Source organism: Periophthalmus magnuspinnatus, chromosome 17, assembly GCF_009829125.3.
Source record: "Periophthalmus magnuspinnatus isolate fPerMag1 chromosome 17, fPerMag1.2.pri, whole genome shotgun sequence".
Lineage (NCBI taxonomy): Eukaryota > Metazoa > Chordata > Actinopteri > Gobiiformes > Gobiidae > Periophthalmus > Periophthalmus magnuspinnatus.
Genome location: NC_047142.1, coordinates 6,273,899 through 6,298,373, shown reverse-complemented (window position 1 = coordinate 6,298,373; position 24,475 = coordinate 6,273,899). Strand labels below are relative to the sequence as shown.

General features: G+C 40.2%; 2 protein-coding genes across 3 annotated transcripts in view; both read right to left on the bottom strand.

The window, feature by feature from the left end:
* LOC117385379 (calmodulin-regulated spectrin-associated protein 2-like) overlaps positions 1 to 20,542 on the bottom strand; it is a 21,304-nt gene extending 762 nt beyond the window's left edge. The window contains 20 exon segments of the mRNA XM_055228604.1: positions 23 to 88; positions 326 to 422; positions 895 to 1,106; positions 1,250 to 1,386; positions 1,807 to 2,120; positions 2,152 to 2,477; positions 2,661 to 2,844; positions 2,936 to 3,155; positions 3,251 to 3,397; positions 3,482 to 4,160; positions 4,244 to 4,519; positions 4,617 to 4,683; positions 5,001 to 5,084; positions 5,202 to 5,292; positions 6,623 to 6,762; positions 7,879 to 8,020; positions 9,871 to 9,948; positions 10,960 to 11,139; positions 15,708 to 15,967; positions 19,944 to 20,542. Of these exon segments, the coding sequence (XP_055084579.1) occupies positions 23 to 88; positions 326 to 422; positions 895 to 1,106; positions 1,250 to 1,386; positions 1,807 to 2,120; positions 2,152 to 2,477; positions 2,661 to 2,844; positions 2,936 to 3,155; positions 3,251 to 3,397; positions 3,482 to 4,160; positions 4,244 to 4,519; positions 4,617 to 4,683; positions 5,001 to 5,084; positions 5,202 to 5,292; positions 6,623 to 6,762; positions 7,879 to 8,020; positions 9,871 to 9,948; positions 10,960 to 11,139; positions 15,708 to 15,967; positions 19,944 to 20,082 (3,839 nt within the window). The 5' untranslated portion in view covers positions 20,083 to 20,542.
* Positions 20,543 to 20,974: 432 nt separating this feature from the next.
* LOC117385824 (TIR domain-containing adapter molecule 1-like) lies at positions 20,975 to 23,750 on the bottom strand. Of its 2 annotated transcripts, none has more exons than XM_033983160.2 (2): positions 23,512 to 23,750; positions 20,975 to 23,393 (listed from the first exon to the last, which is right to left on the bottom strand). In XM_033983160.2, exon 2 carries the CDS (start codon positions 23,308 to 23,310, stop codon positions 21,685 to 21,687), a length of 1,626 nt encoding a protein of 541 aa, XP_033839051.1. In that variant the 5' UTR covers positions 23,311 to 23,393; positions 23,512 to 23,750; the 3' UTR covers positions 20,975 to 21,684. The 2 variants fall into 2 exon arrangements, with proteins under 2 accessions (XP_033839051.1, XP_055084721.1); XM_055228746.1 differs by having other exon boundaries at positions 21,007 to 23,393; positions 23,502 to 23,720.
* Positions 23,751 to 24,475: the final 725 nt, after the last annotated feature.

The following is a 24,475-nucleotide window of genomic DNA, read 5'->3' as shown; positions in this document are numbered from 1 at the left end:
ATTTTTACAAAACATTACTGACCTTCCCTTTTTTTCTTTGGAAAAACTCAGATAGAAGGGGACATGAGCAGTAGCAATTTTATTGCCCCTGATGGGAGCATGCAAATAAGAAAAGGGATTAAACAAATTGTCAGGACAGTGCTTTTTACAGAGTAACTTAAGGATAAAGGTTGACAGGACATAAAATTAGGAAGACACTTACAGTTTACATACATGTGAGTTAATAGAGCATAATAATAATTCAGATTCAGTAAGGAGTACAAATGCACAACATTAGGAATATAAACACAAGCTTGCAGATGCTGAAAAAACAGGTAAGCCTCACCTGTTGTTTTTCTTGTTATCAAGCTGATTGTCGTTGTCTGCCAAGTTGAGAGAAGCCAGAGATACACTGGACACAGAGTATCCTCGTGGACGCACTCCTGACAGAACGCAACCACAATGACACCATATTTCTGCTATACTTCTCCTACTTCTGTATTAAGAATGTTTGAATATTTTGTGTATGTGGCTGAATATTTTGTGTATGTGGCTGAATGTTTTGTGTATGTGGCTGAATATTTTGTGTATGTGGCTGAATGTTTTGTGTATGTGGCTGAATATTTTGTGTATGTGGCTGAATATTTTGTGTATGTGGCTGAATGTTTTGTGTATGTGGCTGAATATTTTGTGTATGTGGCTGAATGTTTGTGTATGTGGCTGAATATTTTGTGTATGTGGCTGAATATTTTTGTGTATGTGGCTGAATTTTTTGTGTATGTGGCTGAATGTTTTGTGTATGTGGCTGAATATTTTGTGTATGTGGCTGAATATTTTGTGTATGTGGCTGAATGTTTTGTGTATGTGGCTGAATATTTTGTGTATGTGGCTGAATGTTTTGTGTATGTGGCTGACCTGTGGCTCTGGCTGGTGTAGAGGACTCCAGGACGTCTCTGTGAATGGACTTGGGCCTGGCTTTCTTTTTCAGACTTCCAGATCGAGGTTTGACCACTTCATCCATGTCGTTCATGAGCTTCAACTGATTCCGTCTTAAAAACTCACATTTGATGTATTCACGTCGTGCCTTGTCTTCTTCTTTCTTTTGCTGCTCCTCCTCTGCTTTTAACCTGAACAAACACAGTTAACAGTTTACTTTACATTTCAGAATAAGACCTACCATGAGTTGAAAAATCATAATATCATGATGCCATTTACTGTATGCATTTTCTTTTCCACAAGGTCTAATAATTTAAAACAAAGTCAAACCAACCGTGCAGCTTCTTTCCTCTGCTCCTGATCCAGCTCTTGTTGCTGTTTCCTCTCCTGAGCCTCTTTCTCTCTCCTCAACCTCTTCTCCAGTAGAGCTGCTTTCTTTGCCGCCATATCCTCTTCTCCTTTCACATCATCCTAGATTTTGGTGGGGCAAAAGTAATATTGCTAATAATACATATTCTCATATCCACATGAATGACTTGAATTTTTGTATATTTAGCCAAATGCAGTGTATTCTTTCTCACTGGATTACTGGCAAAATACACAAGTCCTTTATCTCTCTAACTAAACTGTTTGGTCTATGTTCATGGTGCGTAGTTAGCCTAGATTCACATTGTATTGTTTTTGATAATCTCATGGTTGAAGGGGCACAGCCCAGCACATGTTATGTCAGAGTGACAATCCCTTTCAAGCCTGCATTCATCCTCACAGCATTTTTACAGTAAATACATGTCCATGAATGTACTTCTATTTATTGTATGTAACAGTAAAAACAGTACTTCAAAAACATTTTTCAGTACTAAGCACAGTTTATATTGCTATATTGTGGCCTACCTTGAAGAAGAATCCACAACACATTTTTTGCTCAGCCACACAAATCTCTTCCCCTGTGTCTCCCTCTTCATCCCCAAGTTTGAGTTCAGACAAAGCGACTTCCACCAGGTCACTTCGGTCCGGCCGACATTCAAACTTTGCCCCTTCTTGGACCTTTGACAGGGGCTGCTGCAGCACCTCTGCTGGTTTTGTTTGTGTGACCTTCTTTTTAGACAAACTCTGTGCTGCCTGTTTGTTGTGGTCCTGTGTCTGAAGTTGTGGAGCTGCTTCTCGAGCGCCTGCACTCTTTTCTGCACACTCCTCTTTGGCAGTTTCTTTATTGTCTTTATCATCACAGTTTTTGACTTCATCTGTTTTTTTCATCATGCCCCAAGTAGGCAAAGGAGCTGAGCTGTGACTGCTGTGGGCTAAATCGCCTGAGCCTGGGCAGGCTGTCCACTGAAGTGGGCGTGTTCAGCATTCGACTGAAAGGTGTGACCTTTAAGTCATTGGGGCGAGGAGTTCGAGGTGTCCTGGCGTGGAAGGAGGCTGGTCTGCGCTTGAGTCCAGAGGAGGAGCGAGTGGGAGCTTGGGGAGAACCAGAGGAGGACAAGTTTGGAGACAAAGAGCCCACTGAACCACGGCCTGAACCTCGGCCTGTGACACTGCTGCTGCGCAGCTCACGGAGCTGTCTGTAGAAGCAAACACCACAATGGCAGTTTGTTAGCTACATTACATAATGCAGCTAGCAGCAATGTTGATTTTATTATAATAGAAGCTTTTACACTACAATTTTAAAGGTTTTTATCCCAAACAATGTGTAATGTTTGAAAATTATACCTGATTATATCACAGATGCCCATTATTGTACAGACCTGTGTGGTGATGGAGCTGGAGGGGGTATGACCCAGGCCTGCTGTTGTTGTTCTCTCATGGTCATGATCTTTTCCTGCTGCTGAGCCAGACGCTGCATCTCTGTTTGCAGAAAGCCGAGTGAAGAGTTCAACCTCTCAATGGAGCGGGTGTACTCAGACAAGTCAACCTCCCCAGGAGCAACACCTAAACAAATGAATTTAGCATTAATCAGGGTCCAAGGAAATTATTTGTTTTTGTGTGTTTTTGTATGTTTTTGTATCATGCAGTTACTCACCTTCTCTATCTTCACAGGGAGATTTTGGAGCTGCCCCATCAGGTTTGCACCTCTCTGCTCGTTCAATGTAGCTCGGGTCTGCTAATTTTGGAGAGGATAATGATTGGGGTGAGGGGTTTTCTGTTTCACTGGGACTGGGATTGACCCCTTTCCGTCTCACAACATTCAGAAACGCTGTTCTGCCCATTCTCTGCCGATGGTGAGTAAAAGCAGCCTCCACCTTTAAAAGTCATGACAAAATGAGTGTTTGTGAATGTGTGTTAGTTACATACAAAAGCTTTCATAGGGACTATAATAACTGCAAATGCGCACTACCTTCTTTTTCTGGGCTTCAATGGCTCTGCGCTTCTCTTCCAACTTCATCCTGAGTTGTATCATTTCTGAAGCAATCAGGTGAGAGGGGTCTCTGAGAGTTGGTGTTACAGGAGATGGAGATGTGATTGGCAGGGGAGGAGTAGATATCTACAAATACATAAATAAATAAATATTAACAGCATTTTAAATGGTAAAATATAAATATATAGCACCTTGCTGAAAAAGACAAACCTGAGTCTGAGTTTTTGCTGGACGTCCACATGGAACATTAACGTCTGAACTCTCGGGTGTGGTTCCTCCACTACTTCTTCCCTCTAACTTTCGGAACTTTTGCTCTGCAAAGCTGGTCATGCGGGTCATGGCTCCAGCTGAGCCAGAGGAGGATGTGGAGCATATTGTGTGGGACCTGGGCAGGCTGTGTGCAGGACCGGGGCTGCTCCTGTCAGCTCCATGGCCTCTCTCACTGTCAACATCGGAGTCAAAAACTCCTCTCCGCCCAGCGTCCCGGGAGCCCCTGTCCCGCTCGGGCAGTAGGCAGGACCTAGTCATGGCGTCACAGTCCTGGTCGATGTCTGAATAGTCTCTGAGAGAGGAGTCCTCATCCAGACTCTGGATGTCCTCAGTCCTCACATGGATACCAGTATCCACTTCCTCAGAGACAGAGTCATGCTCTTGGAGAAGGGCTTTGGCTGAGCCTGGTGCCTCACCCTGTGCTCCTGGTGGTTCTGAGGGCTCTGTCACGTGGAGATAGAACCCATCGCCAATCCCTAAACTGGCATGAGGCCTTTCTGAGTCATGGATTATCTTTAGAGCCTCCTCGATGCTTGGAGGGGTGGTCGGACTAATATGACCACTGTGGTTGCTATAGTGATTGGCAGAGGTACTTTCAGGTAGAACTCCATTTGAGTACCTATCAAGAGAGAAAGATAACTTATTTCAGAAGGTTCTTCAAAGTCAAAGTCTGAAAAAATAACAATTTAAATTTCTCATAACCTGCTTTGGTTTTTAATGGAGAATGTGTTGTTTCGCCCAACTGGTTTATGAGGGGAGAAGTCTTCCTCCTCTTCTATATGTCCACTCTGCCCATTTACAGTTATAGGCACCAGGGAGGGGTGGCTCTTCATGTTTCCTTGGGATGCATAGTGAACTTTGAATGCAAGGACATCCCTGCTGACTGAGCGAGTCATGTGGAGGGAGGGGGGCTCACAGAGGGGAACAGGGGGACCTCCATCAAGGGGGATCTCAAAGGAGATTCCCCGGGAGGTGGTCCTAGGTTTGCAGGAGGGCAATTACATTAGTTTAACAGAAAAACAATAAAATAAAAACAAGCATATGTAGGATACAAAAATATAATGTGGGTAGACACCGTTTTTCTTTGGGCCAAGTCCCAACACTGCCATCTTCAAAAGACAAGGAGGATCTCTTCATTACACCTGCAAAAGGTTACAAAAGAGATATTAATTGCATCATATTTTGGTTAAATGCTATTGTTATGACAGACAAAGGATTGCAAGACATTTAGCTCCTAACACAAACTAAACCCAGTTGTTATTTTTTCCCAGGCACCACTAGAGGGTGTTCCATCAAAACAGAAGCATTGCCATTACTAGTTTTGATGATTCATCATTGTATTGTATTCAGTACTGTATTGAGCACATCCACTAGTGAGAGAAATGTATGATAGTGCCTGTGCTAACTCATTTGATTCAAGTTAGGGTTTGTTAAAACGTGTGGTTAAAATGTTACTTACCCTCAGCTGGGACGTCATTTTCTGCATAGCTCTGTTTAACTGGACTGGTCACAGGAGCCATATTTCTACAGGATACTTCACAGGCTAGAGCAAAAACAATTACAGCACAATGACCAAGAAATATTGGTAGGTGGCACATTTATTATACATACAAATAGTAGATTGATAAAAAGAAGCTTAGTGCTCAATATGTCACTGTACCATTTGGGTCAAAGACTCTTGGCTGTACAAATGAGGGTTTCACCACTTCAAACCACCAGAAGAGCTCAGCCATAAACACCAGGTAATTACTCTATAAAAAAAAGTTAGATTACGTATCAAACACTACAACTTGATATCAACACACACAAAATAAAGTACTGTCTCAATAATGATCAGAATGTAACACTATAATCACAAAATTATACACCATATTTGGCATGTCAGTGAGGTTATAACCAGCCAACTGTTGCTAGGGAACTGGCTCAGAGGGACAATACACGCTTCATCGTCATCTGCCATATATCATGCATTAGACCTTTCAGATCCAAGTCCTCCATCTGGAATTTACATTATTACACGTTCTGTTTAAAGGTTGTTCCAGACAGTGAAAGATTTGTATATTCGTAAAATAAACAGGGTTTTAAGGCATTAATTTTAATCCAGTGCTGTTTGTTTACATGTTTTCAAATATTTCACTTTTTGTCTGAATCCGTTACAATTTGCATTTTAGTTTATTGCCTTAATTTATCAATGGTCTGTGTAAATACTGACATTTAAACCTTAAAAATACAAAACTCTACTATGTTAAATGATCTCTGACGTGGAGAAAAAATATCACATTAGTTCTCTGGTCTGTAATAACTGGATGGAAAGTTGGAAACAATGACAGAGGTTGGTTTCTATGCCAGGATCAGCTGCTTCATTGCTATTTACTTTCTTTTTGTAAAACCAAACCACTATTTAACTATTCACTGCAGGCCCATTATATGCAGCACAGACTATTCACTGAACGGAGCCTCTTGTTTTGGAGGAAGGAAAGTCCCAGGCTCACGCAGACTGTGACTTGAATCTGAATGTTTTGACCCACGCTTGGTGCATTATGTTTACCCACACAATCTGCACTGTTCAGCAATGACACAGAGATAGACTGTCAGGCTGTGACTGCTGTATTAAGTGATAGTTTACTGGATAGAGACTGTGTTTTAATGAATCTATAGATGACTTTAAATTAGTTGAAACAAGGATAATAATCTTAATTTAGCGTAGAGTACTTTTTGGTGGATTATTTGTTTCAAGACTATTGTGTGGCAATACATTATTTCTTGTTTCAAGTCAATTTCTCCATGGGGTAATAACATTTTACTCACCCCATTGGCAAATTGGTCAGAAATGTGTTGAAACCAGTGAAATATTCTCTGTTAAAGGACCAATTAAATCTAAACTAGTCACAGCTAATAAAAGACAGATTATTATTATTATTTCAAGTAACTTTAAGGCATTTTAAGGCATTTACTGCTGTGTAGTTAATATATGCACAAAAAAGACAGAAAACACCCACTACTAGTCAGCAGTTGCTAACTTTTCCCTGCATGACTAATTTTTGCCAGTTTGTAATTTTCATTAGAACAAGTTTTTCCTACCTTTATGGAAGAATGGGCGTAGAGCATATCCTCCAGGCTGAAGTGGCAGCAGTGGTTGAGATTATTAGTGCAGAAGTCCTGGACCAGCTGTAGGTTGTACAGACTGTCGGCCAAAGACATGGTCTCTTTGAGGCAGATATCTGTGCAAGCAGAGAGGGAGGGGCCACAAACATCCAAACACACGCACAAGGGAGAGATTACACACAAAAACAGGGAGAGAAAAGATAACAGCATATAATTTTAAAGTTACAGGCCTTATATGTACCATTTTTCATATAATAGTGAGTGAAATTCCTACAGTATATCACATTGTGAAAAAATCTAACGGATGGGTGTTGCCTTAATATAGTCATCAATATTTCACATGTTGAACTGGGAGTTGTTGAAATTTCTGTGGTGACAATATTTTTACTTTGTAGCCTGACTTAATTAATTGTACTTAATTAAAGCAAATGGGTCATTTGGATCTTGGGTATGAATTAGGAAAGATAAAAAGAAGTTGGGATTCTAGTCTAAACTATAGCTTCTTCTGTCATTGTTTGGAAAAACTCAAAAATTGGTACAGGAGCTTAAAAATGCACCATCTTTTGTGATATGAAAATATGCTCACACACACAACAGATGTTAAATGTTCTTCTCATCGTGTCATTGTATATTAACCTGCACTACTTTTCCGATTTGTTCAAACTGAGTATTTCACATCTGGCAAACATATGTGTGAGCTCATGCAAACTACAATCAATCCCATAAGCCAGTGAATGTTGTTTATGTTTGAAATAGCATCACCGTCACATCCTCCTCATGACCAATCACAGCCCAACCCAAGGCATTTTTAGAGCAACGGCCGCAGGAGAGAGAGAGAGGGGAAACTCAGAGGGGAGACTTGGTTACTTCTTGTCTTGAGTCATCTATGAGTAATCCTTTGGTATTATAAGGTTTATGTTTTCACTTGTAGGGTATTCAATTTGGGTATTACAGAAAATTTCAACACAATTTACACCAACGTGTCATAACATCTTCTAACTATGACTTAGTGCCATAGAAAGTCCAAAGCCGGCAAAGCATGTCCATAGTGTGAATAGATGCTTCCTTTAAGTTTGGATCGAGGAGAATGGAGAGAAAAGCTATGATTGTAAAATCAAACCAAACATGAAAATGACTCAGTGTTTTCCCCATTATGTGCCATTTCTAAGGGAATAAATAGACTGTAGCCTTGTGGGTTGTACACAATGGGTGTGGCTGCAGACAGGGCCCACCTTCCAGTCTGACTGCCTGTGGACAGTAGAAGTGCAGCAGAGCCGTCAGAGTGCAGCCGTCTGTGTTGTCCTTCAGCAGGTTGTCCACCAGGGGGAGTACTGGGACATTTCTCTGCTGTGAAAGCTCTCTCCTGTAGCGAGCCTGAAACCATGGTAACGGCAAAAAGACATCACCTCTGTGTCGATGCTGGTGTCTGACGCTGGCTGGCGTTCATGCAGTACAATCAATCATACCCCCAGAAGCAAGGGAATGAAATAAATCTGTTAATTTGAAGCTCTCAGTCAAGTGTAAAATAGGAGTCAGGCTCAGGTAAAAGGTAATCATGCAAGAAAGACACCGAAATCACTTTTTATAAGACGTCTACCACTGCTATTCCCTAGGCCAAGAATAGCAGTTTCTTTAAAGGCATTCATGGCATTAGTTCTACTTAAACCGTATACACACATGTGAACAGGGTCACAGTTCCATTTTACACCAAGTGGAGGTGGGCCAAGATTTTCTCAGAGTGACCCTCAGTGCAATCACTTACATCTCGTACATAAAGATACTGTTGTTATATTTTAATATCACAGTATATTCATAATCTCTAAAACTGTGCTGATCTAACTGTACACTTAACTATCTTGAGGCATTTGCTTCCACATATGGAGGTCAGTAATAAGATGGGTAATTATCTTTGGGAGATGAGATTAACCAGGTGGATGTGCAAGAGGGCTACATGCAAGTAACACAAACAAAAATAGGGCGTTGTATTGGGTCTGGGTAGGATTATAATAACGTTTCTACAGAATGAATGGACTTACAGGTACAAGTCTCCAGTACCATTTGTTTAGAGACTGAGTGGATGGCAATAGAAGACAATATAAAAGGGGTTAGGCAGAAGGGGGTACAAATGAATAAAATAAGCAAAAACAACACCACGCCTTCCCTCTCAATATACAAGTAAAATGGCTGGTGCTAGATCATGTTTGTTTCATTACTGATTCAGCATTTGAGGGGCCATGGGGCATTTAATAATGAGGCTATGTCCTGATGGTGTAAAGTATATTAGAAATAGTATGCATGTTTTTATATAAATAACCATTTATTTCATATTTTCCCTTGTGGGATCGACTGAAGTTTGTTGCTAAACCAAAAATGGGAAAGCAGCTGACCAATGTTTTACAGTACACTATGTTATCCACACCATTTTAAAAGCATTATTTACACTGTGATTTCCCTGTAGCCAAAACCCATGACCAAACAGTGCGCAGCTATTTCACAAGCTGTGGTACATCAGCATTTAATAACAAATAATAACAACAAACATTACTACTATATGGTATAAGGGCTACTTTATTTATAATATTTTCTACCTTAAGACCCCAGTGAACAGGGTCATGGCCTGATAAGACACAGCAGTGTTGCATTATGGGTGAGTGTTAAGTGTTGGAGGACAGTAGCTGCTGCTGTGTGTCCACTGCAGTCACATGGGCCTTACATAACTGTGAACACTGCCTCTGTGTCAGCGCTCCATCAGAACTGCAGCTGACAGTGTCCACAAGAATCCCATCTTCCACATTGTACCACACAGCCTTTTCTCTCTGCTCAGATCTGTGGCTATTGCAGGATTCCATTGCAGCTTGTCCAATAATAAAATGCAAATCTGATTTCTAAGGATGCTCAGTGCGGCATGTGACAATGAGGGAGAGTTAAATGGGTGTTGTGTTTATAGCATTGAGCTATTTAAAGTCGTCTTAGAATGTACCACTATAAAATAAAATGCAAACATGAGTCCACGGTATTTTTGTATTGCAATAATAACTCCACCAACATCCATATCTGAATAATATTCTCAGAGTCTGGGTTGGTTCTACCTTTGTCCTATCATTCATATACTCCCAGTGATAGAGCTGATACTGGGCCTCCTTTTAAACTTTTTCTCTATGTGTTGATTGCATTTCTAAAACAGAACTACTTTCTAATAATCATTATCCATAATTTGTTCTTACTTTTTGGGTGTTATCCTGAAATGCAGCCTCTTTCAGCTTGTGCTCCTCCACAAGGATATCTCTCAGGTGTTCATTTACCTGCACAGACCAGAGTGATGGAGAGGTTTCTCACAAATATGTGCAGCACAATAAGAGGCTTGTGTTGAGGAGAGCAGAAATGTAGAAACCTCAGCATCAAAGCACAACCCTCAGCCAGTTAGTCACCAATGCTAAAAACTGTTCAAAGACAAAACAACACTTCAGTATTGACCATAACTTACAGTAAGTTTCTATTTAAAATCACAAACTTGTGCTTTTTTTTGCATTTGATGATGTAACATAGGAATGAGCCAGCGGATTCAGAGTGGGCTTACTTTGTGCGCACCAGGTCTGTGTCCTCAGGGCTCTACACAGACAATACGCCATGTGTTTTTATGTCTGTGAGTGTAAATTAATCTTGCATGTTTATCTCTGTGCCTTAAGGCTTCAAACAAGAGCAAATTTTTAACACAGAACTGAGAACAACCATGAGAACGGCAGGTTTTGGTTTGGCCAATGCTGAACCCCACAAGTCTTTGTCTTTTGTTGCTCAATATATTATCACAAACTTATAAAAGTGACTAAACTGGTCAAAAATGAATCCTAAAATATTCACTATGAGGGTAGTAAGTGGTATTAATACTCCACAAATTGCATAAGATAAAATAAAAATGTAAACAAGATCTATAGGCATCACTGACTGACCTCTCCATGTCGTCTCCTAGATTATCTGTGGCACTGAGGAGTTAAATTTAGTTCAACATGCTCCCTGGCATAAAATTCTTTCTTTCCTTTTAGTTTTTCCGTCTCCACAGCGACACCTGCAAATCAGATGTCTCGTAATGTTCAGTGATTTTCAATGATTTAAAGAACTATTTTGTGCAAGGTGCCCTTCATGCCCCTCCTGAGCATTGCGACAGACACAAATGATCCAATGGCAAGTGAATGAAACTGTGGCAGAAAATTAAGCGTACAGTGGTTGATAATGTTTTGTGTAAAGTATACAAACTCTTATTTCAGATTAAGAGATAAAACAGAATAGCTAAATGTATTCAATAAGCCTGGACTGACCTTGTTGATCCATGTGATGATGGCGTCCTCTGTGTCGTACGGCAGCTCCTGCACGTGTCCGTCGCAGAGAAACGGCTCGGCAGCAGAAAATCTGTTGATGCAGGACATAACGCGCTCCACGCTCACCATCTCCACAGTGTAGGCCATCATCAGAGTGTCTATGAGAGCCAAGTGGGAACTCTGAGGAGATATTTAATGCTTATTTTACTTTTAAAATATATATCACAAAGACTTTCCATTCGATCAAATCAATTAGTTACAACAAAAAATGTGACTTTACAAAAATGTACAAAACCAAAAAATATTACAATTTTAAAAAAAAAATCAGTGATCAGTGCTAACATTACAAAGACGCTATAAACATGTTGAACGGTAGAAGATTGATATTGTTTTTTTTTTGTTTGTTTGTTTGTTACCATACATTGTAAAAGAAAACATTGCAAAAAGATTGACAACCACATTATGCTACTGATATCAACCAAAAAAACAGTAACATAACCATCTTAAATGCATGAACAAAATTTTTAAAATAGTTAAATAAATAGCACTATAAAAAGATGTGTATTTTAGTAATAAACCATATAATAGTATGTATAAAATGTATGTATTTATCTTTTATAATTGGTCCACACAGTTCAGGCAATAAATATAAAACCTACAGAAATGAATCTGTAACCTATTGAACCATGGGTACTTGTAACAGTATCGCAATTTTTGAAACCTACACTACCACTTACATATAGTCTTTGGGGCAGTTTTGAGAAACACCCATTGCTTTATTTGGAGCCATTCACGTTTATAGTGTAGGCTGTTTTGGCAGCGCTCAACACCTATACAAAGCATGACATTATCCTGGCCTTTCTGATCTCATTCCAGGCCGGTCAGTCCTGGAGTCGTTCCCTTCCTTTTCCTGTCACACCGCTGGCTTTCACAAAAACATGTGGCTGTTTGTTTATGCTGAGCTCAGCATCTATCTGCAGTTCAACGGTCCAACATGAGGTACTCCTGCCGGTCCAGGTGACTCAAGGAAAAAGATGCAAACAACCATCATCTCACCAGAGTTTCAGCATAGACCTCTATTCAGGGCCACAAAGACAAATATAACAGCCCCAAATAACCAACGATAATGCTCATAGAGTCAAATCTCAACTAAATACATGTTATCTAAGTATGACAATTAGGTCAATAGAGAATTTTATATGTAACTAACGGACTAAGCTTTCACTCAAATATTTATTGACATTACAGTGTTACACGAATTCAGCAGATGTGGTCCAACAGCTGAAGGATATGTTCCAGTTTTTAAAATGTTTTTTACTGTGCAGATGCGCTTATAACAAACATGGTACATTTTGCCAGTAACGTTTATATGTTTATACATATTACCCAGTGAGGCGACGCTCCCCGGGGTTATGGAACTCAGTAACAGGCCCAGCCCTGGTCCCCCATCCAGGGCGTACTAACCCAGAGAAGAGCAGACTTCCCCGGGCTCTGGAGCTCCGTGACAGACAGGCCATGGCTCCTTTAACCTAAACCAGCCCCGGGCATCCCTCTCTGGGCTGCAGAGCTCCGTGAGAGACCGCCCCCTAGGTCCCTGGGTCTTGGAGACCAGCAGGGCCTACAGTCTCCAAAAGCTTGAGTCAATGTGGAGTGGCGTGAGCCACCTTCCCTTGTGGAGCAGCGTCATTCAGCTCCAGAGCTGACCTGGGTCGCTGTCCCAGCCAGAGGAAAGTTAAACATCAGCACATATTGTTTTTCATTCTTTTATGTTCAGGATATTGCAAGATTTTTGACATTGCAAACCTTCCCTTCAGACATAGTCCAGCTGGATTGACAGACAGACTAAAAAGAGACATGGCTGAGGGTCTTAAACAAATTAAACCTTATCCGACTGCGTTGAAGTAGCATACAACTCTATATCTTGTAGAGGACTTATAAATTGACGTGTTGCTATTAGCTTAAGTGTGCCCTACGCTACTGTTGACATGGTATGAAGACATGTGCTGTCAATTACTATTATGTGTGTGCGAGCAGAGACATGTCTAGACCGCGCATGGTGACAGTCAGACATTCCATATAAGGCATTAACAACAGTAGCCACTGACCAGCAGTTGTAAGAGGTAGCAGGCTTTCCTTTACAAGATTAGGGCTGTGTTAGATTGACATTACACATCAAAGGGAGCAGCTGAGCAAATGCATTTGTGAACATCTCATGTGGCTGTCTAAGCAATTGTTTTTATTGACCACCATTACAACAACCTGTACAACAATCTGTCAAGTACGTGCAGACAAATAGTGATGATGTATTTGTCCAGCTAAAATAATGACCTTGTAAAGTAGCATTCTAGCACAAACCTGTTACATCTCCCTATAGCTTTTATCTTGGGAAGGTTTTAGATGTATATAGACAAGAGATTGAGCTATATGGGTTTTTTCATGGCTGACGCTGATACCGTTTGTTTAGAATACAGAACAACCGATGGCTGATAAGCTCTACCGATATGTTTGGGCTGATATGAAGGGGCTGTTTTGGTCACTTTCCTCAAATTATGTAATTTAAATTAGTACAAACTGACACATAGGCCTTTTCACCACAAATCTTTAAGAGAGCAGTGTATCTCATTTAGTTCAGTTGTCTCTTTATATTTAAGTGTAAATATGTGTGTGTATGTTATAGGCAGCAAATCCACCAAAACAAAATATCAGACTGTGATTTAAGGCTGAAAGGCGATAAGCCAAAAAACAAAACAAAACAAAAAAAATTCTAAATGTCGGCCCAATATACCAGCCAACAGATATATCTATTCGTGTCTAATATACAAGCTCTTTCTTCTTATTTTTACCACTGTGGAAATTTTTCTGCATTGTCTCATATGAAACAACTACTTCAGTCACCACTGAAGGCACAGATTGCATTGAAATTGGAATTAAAATGGTTGCAATAATGAAATAGCTAAGGCTGCAATTATTTTCATACAATATTTTCTGCCTCTCTAGGGTTTTATGTATGTATAAAACTTGCTAACCTAGTTTAGACGTAAAGTTCTAAAATACCAATAATAGTTAATATTTCAGATCTTTATTAAAGGCACTACTAGGTTTAAATGTGCATCAATCTTGATTTTAAAACATAAATAACAAATCATAAAATTTTTCATCTCAAAATCACAATAACATTATTTAAAAATTGTTCAGGCTTAATAGTATTAGCAGATCACTTGGTATTGTTCTTGAAGGTGTGACTTTGAGCAGCCTTCACATGTGGGGAGCTCTCATTTGTGCACCAGACATGCTTTGGCCCCGCCCACCTTCATGCCGCAGTAGTGCACATCACGTTCTTCCTCTGCTTAACCTCCCCAATGCTCCCAGTACTTCATGTCTTTTCCCCTCCAACAGATGGTGGTGCAAAAAGTGGGCCTTTCCCACTTGGTTTTTGGCATATATTTGTTGTCATGGGAGCCAGGCAATACGTAATGGGACTCTAGTGATATTCTTCCTCTTTACACTCATCTTTCATTCATTCTAATGTGGGCAGTGCTTCCCTGTTTTTGGATCAAAGCCACATGGCAGTCCTTAAAATTTGTCCTCCACCTCCTCCCCCAATCTTCTCTGACATGTGAGTGAGTTTTTCCTTTTGTACATTATGTAAAAGCCTATGTGGTCATTCTGTAACCAAAATGAAAAGCCCAGACTTTCCCGCTTGACTTAACAGTTTCTACTCACTTTAGTGACAACAGAGATGGGTTAGTCTACTTAGTCCTCATAAAGATTACCAGACGATTAGACAGCTGAGAGCGACATAAAATCATTAAGCCACTACTCCTACCTTAAACAGCTTCAAATGCCACGTACATCACAAGCTGATGTAGTAGCATTGTTAGCATAAACACAGGAATTAAATTTGAATTTTTTTTTTCATTCAATAGTTGGGGGGAAAAGACAAGTGAGGAATGCTGAGGTAGAATGTGATACACTGGCATGAAGAGGAGGGGTGCACTGCAATGCAGACCCAATGTGAAGTCAGCACAAGTGGACGCTCTAGCCATATGTTTAGTGTTTTCAGTGCTTTGAGAAGTATTGACTTTAAATTATGCTATAAATGTCCTGCATCAAGTACATGAGCTTTATACTAATGACAAATCTGCAGGTATATATATGAGAAAATACTGTAACTATGGGTAATGTAGCAGATTTTTTTTAAGCAAATGAGACTAAAGATTAATGAGAATCAATGAAGAGAGAATTGGGCTAAAAATATGACAACAAATGCAAACAACAAACTAATTTGTGAACTTAACATTAAGTTATGGGCCTTACTATGGATTTAAAAATCTTAACATCAGTACTGGCAAATATCCTTAATATCCTCATTTGAGCATTTCAGTATGAAAAACAAAGCAATAAAAGTTCAAAGAACAAATTCTTATTTAAATCTGTTAGCATGTATACCCCTCACCATGTGTATGCCCCTCACCATGTGTATGCCCCCTCACCATGTGTATGCCCCTCACCATGTGTATGCCCCCTCACCATGTGTATGCCCCTCACCATGTGTATGCCCCTCACCATGTGTATGCCCCCTCACCATGTGTATGCCCCTCACCATGTGTATGTCCCTCACCATGTGTATGCCCCTCACCATGTGTATGTCCCTCACCATGTGTATGCCCCTCACCATGTGTATGTCCCTCACCATGTGTATGCCCCTCACCATGTGTATGCCCCTCACCATGTGTATGCCCCCTCACCATGTGTATGGGCGTACTGGTTAGGTCCCTCTCGGTGACCAGTCTATCCTGGTCGGTGACATATAGGCCTTTCTGAGCCAGAGCCTGGATGATGGCGTTGTGTCCCAGCAGTGGTTTGACAGCGTCGCTGCGGAGGATCAGGCTGCCCGCTCTGCAGTACAGCTCTGCAGACTGCAGAAGACAGGCCACGGGGGGCTTCAGGTGCTCCTGGTTGTACTGGTCCCGATAGAAGGGCTCAACCAGCTCCTCTGGCACAGCATCTACAGCAGGAGAGAGAGACAAAGTTATTTCAGGCCAGTTCATGATCCAAAACACTATCATTACCACTGAAGCAAGCAGTCAGCAGGATACCAGAGCAAATGTTGTTGTTGCTATGGTTTCGTGACAGAGCTACAAGTTCAAATGCATTCTCTATAATAAAGGGAAAATCTGTAATTTCCATTAAAGCATGCATTTTATTTTTAGCTACAAAGTTTCTAAGAAGTGTCTGGAAAGTTACTGTTGTAACCAGCGTTAAAAAACTGTTACCAGAAGCAGGCTGCTGAACATAATGGCCAGGCCAGATGGGTTTTCAGCAGCTTTTTCAACATTTTATTTCTAAATACATCTTTATAGTACGGAGCCACACATGGGGCGCATTATAATCTATCTGATGTTTCAGCTGGCATTTTTACTGGTTCATAAAAAATAAAACAATACACAATAAATAAAGTGACCTCGAAAGGTGAAAGTGTGTCATCTGATTCCTTTTTGTAATCCCTGTGTTTGTCTAGCTTCACAACACACTGTTCTCTTTCAGAGCAGAGGTCAGTTATATTTACTCAAATAACCTTTTACTAAAAAACATATTTCTCAGAGTTGTTTTTACCAAACATTTACTCCTACTTGTTATAGATTTTACAGTGTAACACTACTCTTACTTGTGTATAAGTTTTTGTTATTTTTCCCATTATGAATAATCCCAAAAGTGACCATTTTAGACAGGATTACATCAACTGTAAATTATAAATCTGATAGACAGTTACTCCTACTTGTTTCCAGAAATACTTTTGTACTCACTTCCTTGTACTTCTAATTGAGTAATATTATTTTGAAGTAACAGAAGTCCTGCTTGATAACACGTTTGGCTGCATAATTAGTATGTTGTCAAGATATTTTTGAGAGTAGTCAAGTAGTTTCTTTGACTTATCTGAACCAACCCACCAAACCCATACTGTTGCTTCTTGTCATTAACTCACTGCCCTGACTCACAGCTACACTACTCATCAAGCTGTCATAGGACATAATGCATACACTATGTTTAGGAATGTGTTCAGTGTATTTATGGTGTGAGTGGGCACATTTCCTTTGACTTCTGAATCACCCTACAACAAGCAAGCTAGTCCTGCAATAATCCACGCTACGAGAAACACTTGGAGACCCCTCTTTCAAACAGTATACTATCTCACTCACAATGGTACAAATAGTGCTATGGGTTCTTTGTTTTGGCACTACTAAATGAACAATGAACAAGCATATTGCTAGGCCTTATACATATTTTTGGAACTATATCAGTTATAATAATGTTTTTCATTGGCCCATTCTTGCCCTTTTTAACTTTTTTTTTACTTTGTGTTGCACTAACCAGGAACAGTAAACAAACAATCTTCTTTGACAGTGGTCTTAAGTAACTATTAATTAAATATATAAAGTTTAGTCTCACTCAAAGCTTGTGATCCCACCACAGCCGTTTTCAGTAGTGGTGGTGGTTGGTACAGTGCCTCTAGCCTGTGAACTAAAAGAGCTATTTAAAGCAGCACACAGATGTTAGACAATTCTTATTTGTGCTTCATATCAAATCATCTAGATATAATCCCCTAGAACACACAAGGTATGGTCTTCTTAAGAGATATTCAGAGGTACTTGTTACAGTACATCACAACTGAATTGAAAATGCAATAAGAAATGGTGCAATTATGAAATTGCAAAGATTGTCCAAATAATGTCCTTTGCAAAGTACAACATTTTTTATTTACAAACCAGCTAACCCTTTAGTTTAGACACACATGTTTTGAAATGCTTTGGATTCTTGTATTAGTTTAGCAGCTCCTGGATGTGTTTAAAATGTGCACCGTGTGAACTGAATTGAAAACATTTGCAAATCTAATTACAATTGCAATTATTGTCAGAAAAACAATTGCGATAAGGTTTTTTTTCCAAGTTTTCCGAGTTTTCCTGGTTACTTCAAGTTTCAAAAAATTCTGCTAGGTCAACTGAAACCCCTCTCTTTGTGTAGTAGAGAGGAAACTGCCAGGAAGTAGCTGCTACAGGAAAGGCAGGCATGGACAAGACTGCTGCTGGACTCCCCAGGGACTCTGAATCATAAGGGCTCATGGTCAACAATGTTTATCTCTACTGCCATTATCATTTCTCAACATGAAATAAAATTAAACCTATTGTGTTCCAGCTTTATAGCTATTACACAAATTAGATTTGAAGTTCATGAAATTAGATTAGACATTCGTAACGTTGATAACAATGTGACTCCTCGCGCAGCCTTCTTCGCCTTGGTTTAAAAATGCCTCGACAGACCAATACCATGTGACTCAGCTTTCATCTGGTTTGAAGCATTTAACTTAAAGTATATACAGTCACCTAAAGCAGTTATTTTAATGACTGATGTTAACTGTCTGCTAAGCTCAGTTGCTTTCACAGGATGTATCATAAAAACCTATTGAAAGAATGATTGTCCCGGTTTCATTGTTTTTGGAGATAAGCATAAAAGAGGTCAAATATTCTTAACCTTTAGCAACTTTTTGGTTTTCGTTTCCCTGGTTTCTTACATTAACCTTTACTAATTTTCACTGGTTCAGGACAATCATAGCAGCAAAAATCAGGCATTCACTGTAAAAGTAGAACAAGATATTAAAGTTGTAATACTTTGTCGGTACATCCAGTTCCAAATGAATAAGATTAAATAATAATAGTAAATAATAAACAATAATACAAAATAATACAATGGCATCTCACAATTAACATGGAGAAATGTGTTAATAAAAATAAAGGGTGAAGTAGGTTAATTGGTATTTAACAAAGATTATAGGATTACTATTAGGATCACTTTGAAAAGGAGGTATCAATATTATTTTTTATTAAAAGACCTGTTGCTGTCTATGGTCTATTAAACAAAAAGTGCTACAATGATTGTTTCAACAGTTCAACAAACAGTTGGACTTGTACAGGTCACACTTGTGTTAATATTGAGTTCTGAATGTTCAGAACATATAATTCTGCTGTTTATTAGGAGTGTTCCACTATGGTCCATCTGTTCAATCTGGGACAAACAGGACTCTGAGGACCGGCCATGAATCGGGGCCACAGTTCTCGTCTTGCCTCACCGGGACTTTAAAGTGTGTCACAAGAAAGATGGGAAAAGCAACATGACAACTTTATGCTAAAGTTTAACTGTAACTGTACAAAGTGCCTGGATTTTACTATAAATTAACATCCATTTCAAAAACATTAGGTAATTGGTTTAGGACTGGGTCTTTTGATGTGTCATCTCTCTGTGTGTGGCTCTTGGACAGTCCAGACAGAGTAAGTCTACAGTATATGAAGAAACAGCTGTTTAAGTGTTCATTAGAAGCTTTGGGCTCCAGAGTCACTCAGCCTTAATGACACTGAGGTCTCTGTTAGACCACAGGGACTACACAGCAGACAAGAAAAGAAACAAAGATGAAGAATGAAAGCAGTATTAATAACACAATCTTTTCATAATGGAGGGAACTCACTACAGAGACTGAATGGTGCATGTTCACCAGTATAGTAATTGTTATTCGATATATTGTTAGATGGACAATATAGGCCTACAACCAGTCTGCACACTGTGCACTTTATTGTGCATTTACAACTGAATATACTGTTCACACAATAAAGATCTGAAACAGACCAGTGGAAACTCAAACATGTTTCTGTGTGCGTGATTTGGGGTGTCACTTAGTACATCAGTGCACTGACAGTGGTCTGTCAGCCAAACACTGAGGTTACATAAGCGGCTTTACAGCAGGGAATAATTAGCTAAAGTCCAGCAACAAGTTAAACCCTGACATCAAAACTGACTTAGTGGATAGGACCTATGACCTGAAGTCAGACAGTCATGTGCAAGAGAATCAATGTAACAGCAGAGCTATGCATGACTCAAGGAGAATGACTTGTTTCCATAACAATATAATCCCAATGAGGTTAGGAGCCACCTACCAGAGCCAAAGGCTTTGGCCACGAGCCACGTCAAGCTACAGGAGATCTTGGCCCTGGTGAAGTCATAGTGGTCAAAGCTCTTAATTGTGGGTACAATGAATGTGCGTTTCATCCCTCTGTCGTCTGCTGCATCTCCCATCTTTCCCTCCGCGTGTCAGGCCCGGGACCGCTAGGCTGGAGGAGCAGTCAGCCAGAGGAAGTCCTCTTGACTGCGGATGACATCCCGACCAGAGGAATTCAATGCAGCAAAACCTCCCCCTTCTCCAGGAAAATATGGAAAACTTTACGCAGACGCACGGCGACTTGGCGTAGGCTATACCAAATAGTCTGTTACATCAGCACCATCTTGACTTTAACGTCCAGCTTTTTACAGTCTGGAAGAAGCGGAGAGCAGTTTTCAGAAGGATTCCTGAAGATTCCCATTCCCTGATATAAATCTCATCAGCAAAGCGGAGCGGCTCGTGTGCGTCAAAAGCCACAGCACATCCCACACGACCATTTGAGAGATGAAACTCCCCGCGCGTCCATGTTTCCTTCTTTTTGCTCTTATAACTGTTTTCCTCCGCTCCCTCTATCTCGGTGAAGTCTCCACTGCGCTTTTCCTGCCGCACTGGTCAAACAGGAGGGAGCCGACAGCGCATGCGCTCTCCACCCACCCAGTCTTTTCAGTCATTACAGTGTCGTGTAACCAGGAGGGGTCCACTTGTGGGAATACACTGGTATAAATACAAGATTATCACTAGACTATGTGACAGCAATTCATTATTAATTTGACAAGAATGAGGATTAGAGACAACTTGGGTATCCTTTCCATGAATATGTGTAAGCAAGCAGAACCAGTTTTAAAGTTGCCCAAACTGAAATGACAAACATGGGCCTACCTACAGCTCTATCCTTCTGTAATAGTATAGAATATCTCTCAATATGCTGATTATTTAAAAGCCTGCACGCTGTCACTTTAAGTAGCCTGTGCCTCTATATTAATCACTCTACATTATTATATATCTTTTACAAAATCACACAGGACCATAAGGTAATAAATCATTTAATTTGTTACGAGCCACTTAGTGATCAGAAGCAAATATCAACAGCATCCTCTAGTGGTAAAAACAGTCTGTTGCATTCCAAGTGTAAAAATGGCTCCATACTTGACAGTAGATGGCAGCACTTTAACATGAGATCTTCAAACAAAAAAATCACAGTAAAAATGTAGTGTTGTAAACAAACAGCCCTACTTCAGTAAATTGCAATACAAATAAAAAGTGTCTCCATTCTAGTAATAGCAGCTTTTTGGTTTAGACACAGCATAACCTATTCCATTTGACTTTATAGGCTACTTTTAATTATAGCCTATTATCACACACGTTTGCTTCACTGGTGATGTTGTTGCTTTCTCTGGAATGTTTCACAGTATGGCATTAACCTACCTATCCTAACTTAATGAAAAGAACTTCAAAAACAGTCAGTTTCTTACAGTGAGTGGGCTTTCCTCTTTACACAATTGAGCTGTTTCTTGTCCTGATGGTGTCACCTGCTTGTCCCCATGAAGTTTAATAAGTTTAATGCCATACTATACTATATGGAGACTACACAAGCCACCAGAAAAGTTGCATAGTGCACCTTTGGTTTGAAATATTTTTGCTGTGTCTCATTGAAATCAACTAGAGAAATAAACACACTTCTCAAGCGTATTGTAACTCAGTGATGTAGGACTGTATCTCTCATTCTGTGGATTTGCAGTTCATTCCTCGTCTCCTCTGCTCAGGTCCACTGTCATTTGAGAGTTGTCCCCAATAATGATATACTGTGCATTGGCAATGCTGATGTTTGGGTGCTGTTGCCACTGTCTCCCATCAGGCCCTAACCTCTCTCCTTGGAGAAGGTCGTACCTCTCATTCAAAAGCATTCGGCTCTGTTGCTCTAGACCGTGCATGTTCCTTAGCTCCTCATTCTCCTTTTGTTGCTGCTGGTTGGAGCATTTTAACTTCTCCTGTTTTTTCTTGCGGCTTTTCATCTCTTGCTTTTTCGTCCACTCCTCTTTTTGTTGTTTTATCCTTGCAGGACTCATTGCTTTTTGTATTTTCCTGGCAAAGTTCTTGTTTTCATCCAGTGGCACTAAGGTTTTCAGGACCAAGGGCAATTCGTCTCTGGGCATGCCGTTGCTTTGCGGCAGGAGTGGTATCACGGTGTTGTGTTTTGGTGGATTCTGGAGGGAGTTAACCAGTGCTGAGTTGGTTTTCATCTCCAGAAAGCTGTTGAAGTTGGTGGTGAGGAGCAGGAGGGTAAAGGCAGAGTTTTCAATGGCATCCTCCACACATTTCAGAGTGGATTTTCCAGGCACCTCAAAATCCTCAGAAAAAGTTGCCCCTTCACTTTGAATAATACCCTGCAGCCTTTCTTTCATTGCCTCTGCCAATTCAATATCTTGTTGTGCATGCAGAATGACAAAAGGATAAAACCTGACTTCTTCTTCTTCTTGTTCTGTCTCCTCTTTTGCTTTTGCTGCTGCTGGTGGTGGTGGAAATAACTTCTCTGGAATACTGTTTGGATCAGCTGGTGGTTGTGGGCTCATGAACTTCAGATTGTTCCCAAAGACCTGACAACTAGGGTTCACAACGATATGACTTTGAGATTGTCCAGGCTGCATAGGTTTTCCAGGAGCAGGATCTAACCTGGTTGGTGTTATAGGCTTAGCACCGCTGGCGCTAACTGTGGGGGCCTCACTAATCTCTAGATGAGATGGATAAGAAGGATATGAAGAATGGAGTGAAGTTGGCACATTGCTTTTTGCATTTTCCTGAGCTGAACCTGTTGTTGCAGAGTTGTTCCCCATATATGAGTTGCTACGGACACCGGGTGATAAATTTAGATTGTTAAATGAGCTTAAAAAATCTACAAACTCAGGTCCGCAAACTTGTTTAGCTTCTTCCAGGAACAGGTCGTATTCTAAAACATCTGAGTCACTCGATTCACGTGGAAGTGCTCTTGTGTAAGCCATAATCAGGACATCCCTATCACACAATCCATGCTGAGTTAAGATTTTGAAAATTCGTGCCAGTGTTGCCAAAGATTCAGATTCTTGAAAAGGATCACAAAGGGCTTTAAAGGATTCAAAGTTTCTTGCACTTTGTTGCCATTTCTCAGACAGACGTTTAGCCAGGATATTATCATCATGTGTTTGAAGCTTATCCAGACCCTGCCTCTGTCTTTGCAGAATGAACAGACACAGAGCATGCACAATATCTTCTTCTGTGGATGAGCCCAGTTGACGTGTTAGGCTGCGTAGTCGCTCTAGAGGTGTTTTGTCTAGTAAGTCTATCACCTCTTTCACTCCTGTTCCTGGAGCTCCACTCCCCCGCTGACTCATCTTTATGGCTTCTGCTACAACTTTTTGCTACATGTCCTGTACGTAGCCTTTGAACAGGGAGGTGCACAGTCCATTCTTCTTACCTTAAAGAAGAATAAACATGCCAACAACTTTTTTTTACTGTTAAAAAGTTTACATATCAGTTGTTAGAGCTTGAATTTTAAAAGAAACTGAAATGTAAAATCCCTTACTGATACTCACAACGGCAGTCAGTTCAAATAAGGAAGTAGCCAGGAACTTGTGTCTTCAAAAGCACTCCAACTATTTGACAACATTGTGAAACTATAACCACCTTACGGAAACCTTTATGCTACACTAATGAAACGTAAAGCAGGTTTGGAAAGCCTGTTACCTTGACAAATGCCTGGATCTTGTCTAGTTTATGGCTGACCATGCTCTGACATGGAATGTCCTTGTGAGCTTTTAGACGTGATGATGTCACAGGATATGGCAAGTCATAAGGGCCAAAAAGGTGTGTGAAGTGTCAGGCGTTACAGCTAAATACTCTTCTGTGACTTTACACTATATAAACCAAATGCTGCAAGAAGAAGGAAAGTAAGAAATACATATTATGTTGCCAACTATGATGACACACAGTATGAGACAAAAAATATCTATATCTCAAAAAATAAAAAAGTCTCAAATCTCAAATTACACTGGAAATGACACAGAATAATTGACTCAGTCAAGGGAAAAGATATTGATGAGGAAAAAATATATAGATTTTCAAGTTCACAAATGGAAATATTATGTACTTTTAACTGTGTGCTGGCTTGCCTCTCCTCAGATCTGAGCTGAACTGGAACTTTAATACCATACTGTGCAAAGCAAAACATCTCCATGACGACAAGCAGCGGCAGACCCTCCACAAGAAAAGTTACATAGTGCACATTTAAAGAGCTCATATTACGGTATTAAACTGTTGTTTCCTCATCAAAAAATACCTGGAGTTCACACATGTTTAACGCAAACCCTGTATATTTATGCTGACTTCTTCTCTCAAACAGAAAACACTCCGTTCCACCTCGTGATGTCATCATGTGGTAATACAGGAAGTGCTCTACTGTGTTTTTAAACTCCAGACACCTTCACTAGAATCATGTGGATCATTTCAGCCTGGGAATTGCCAATCTCCACTGAAGTAAAGGTAAAAGGAGCTGTTAAC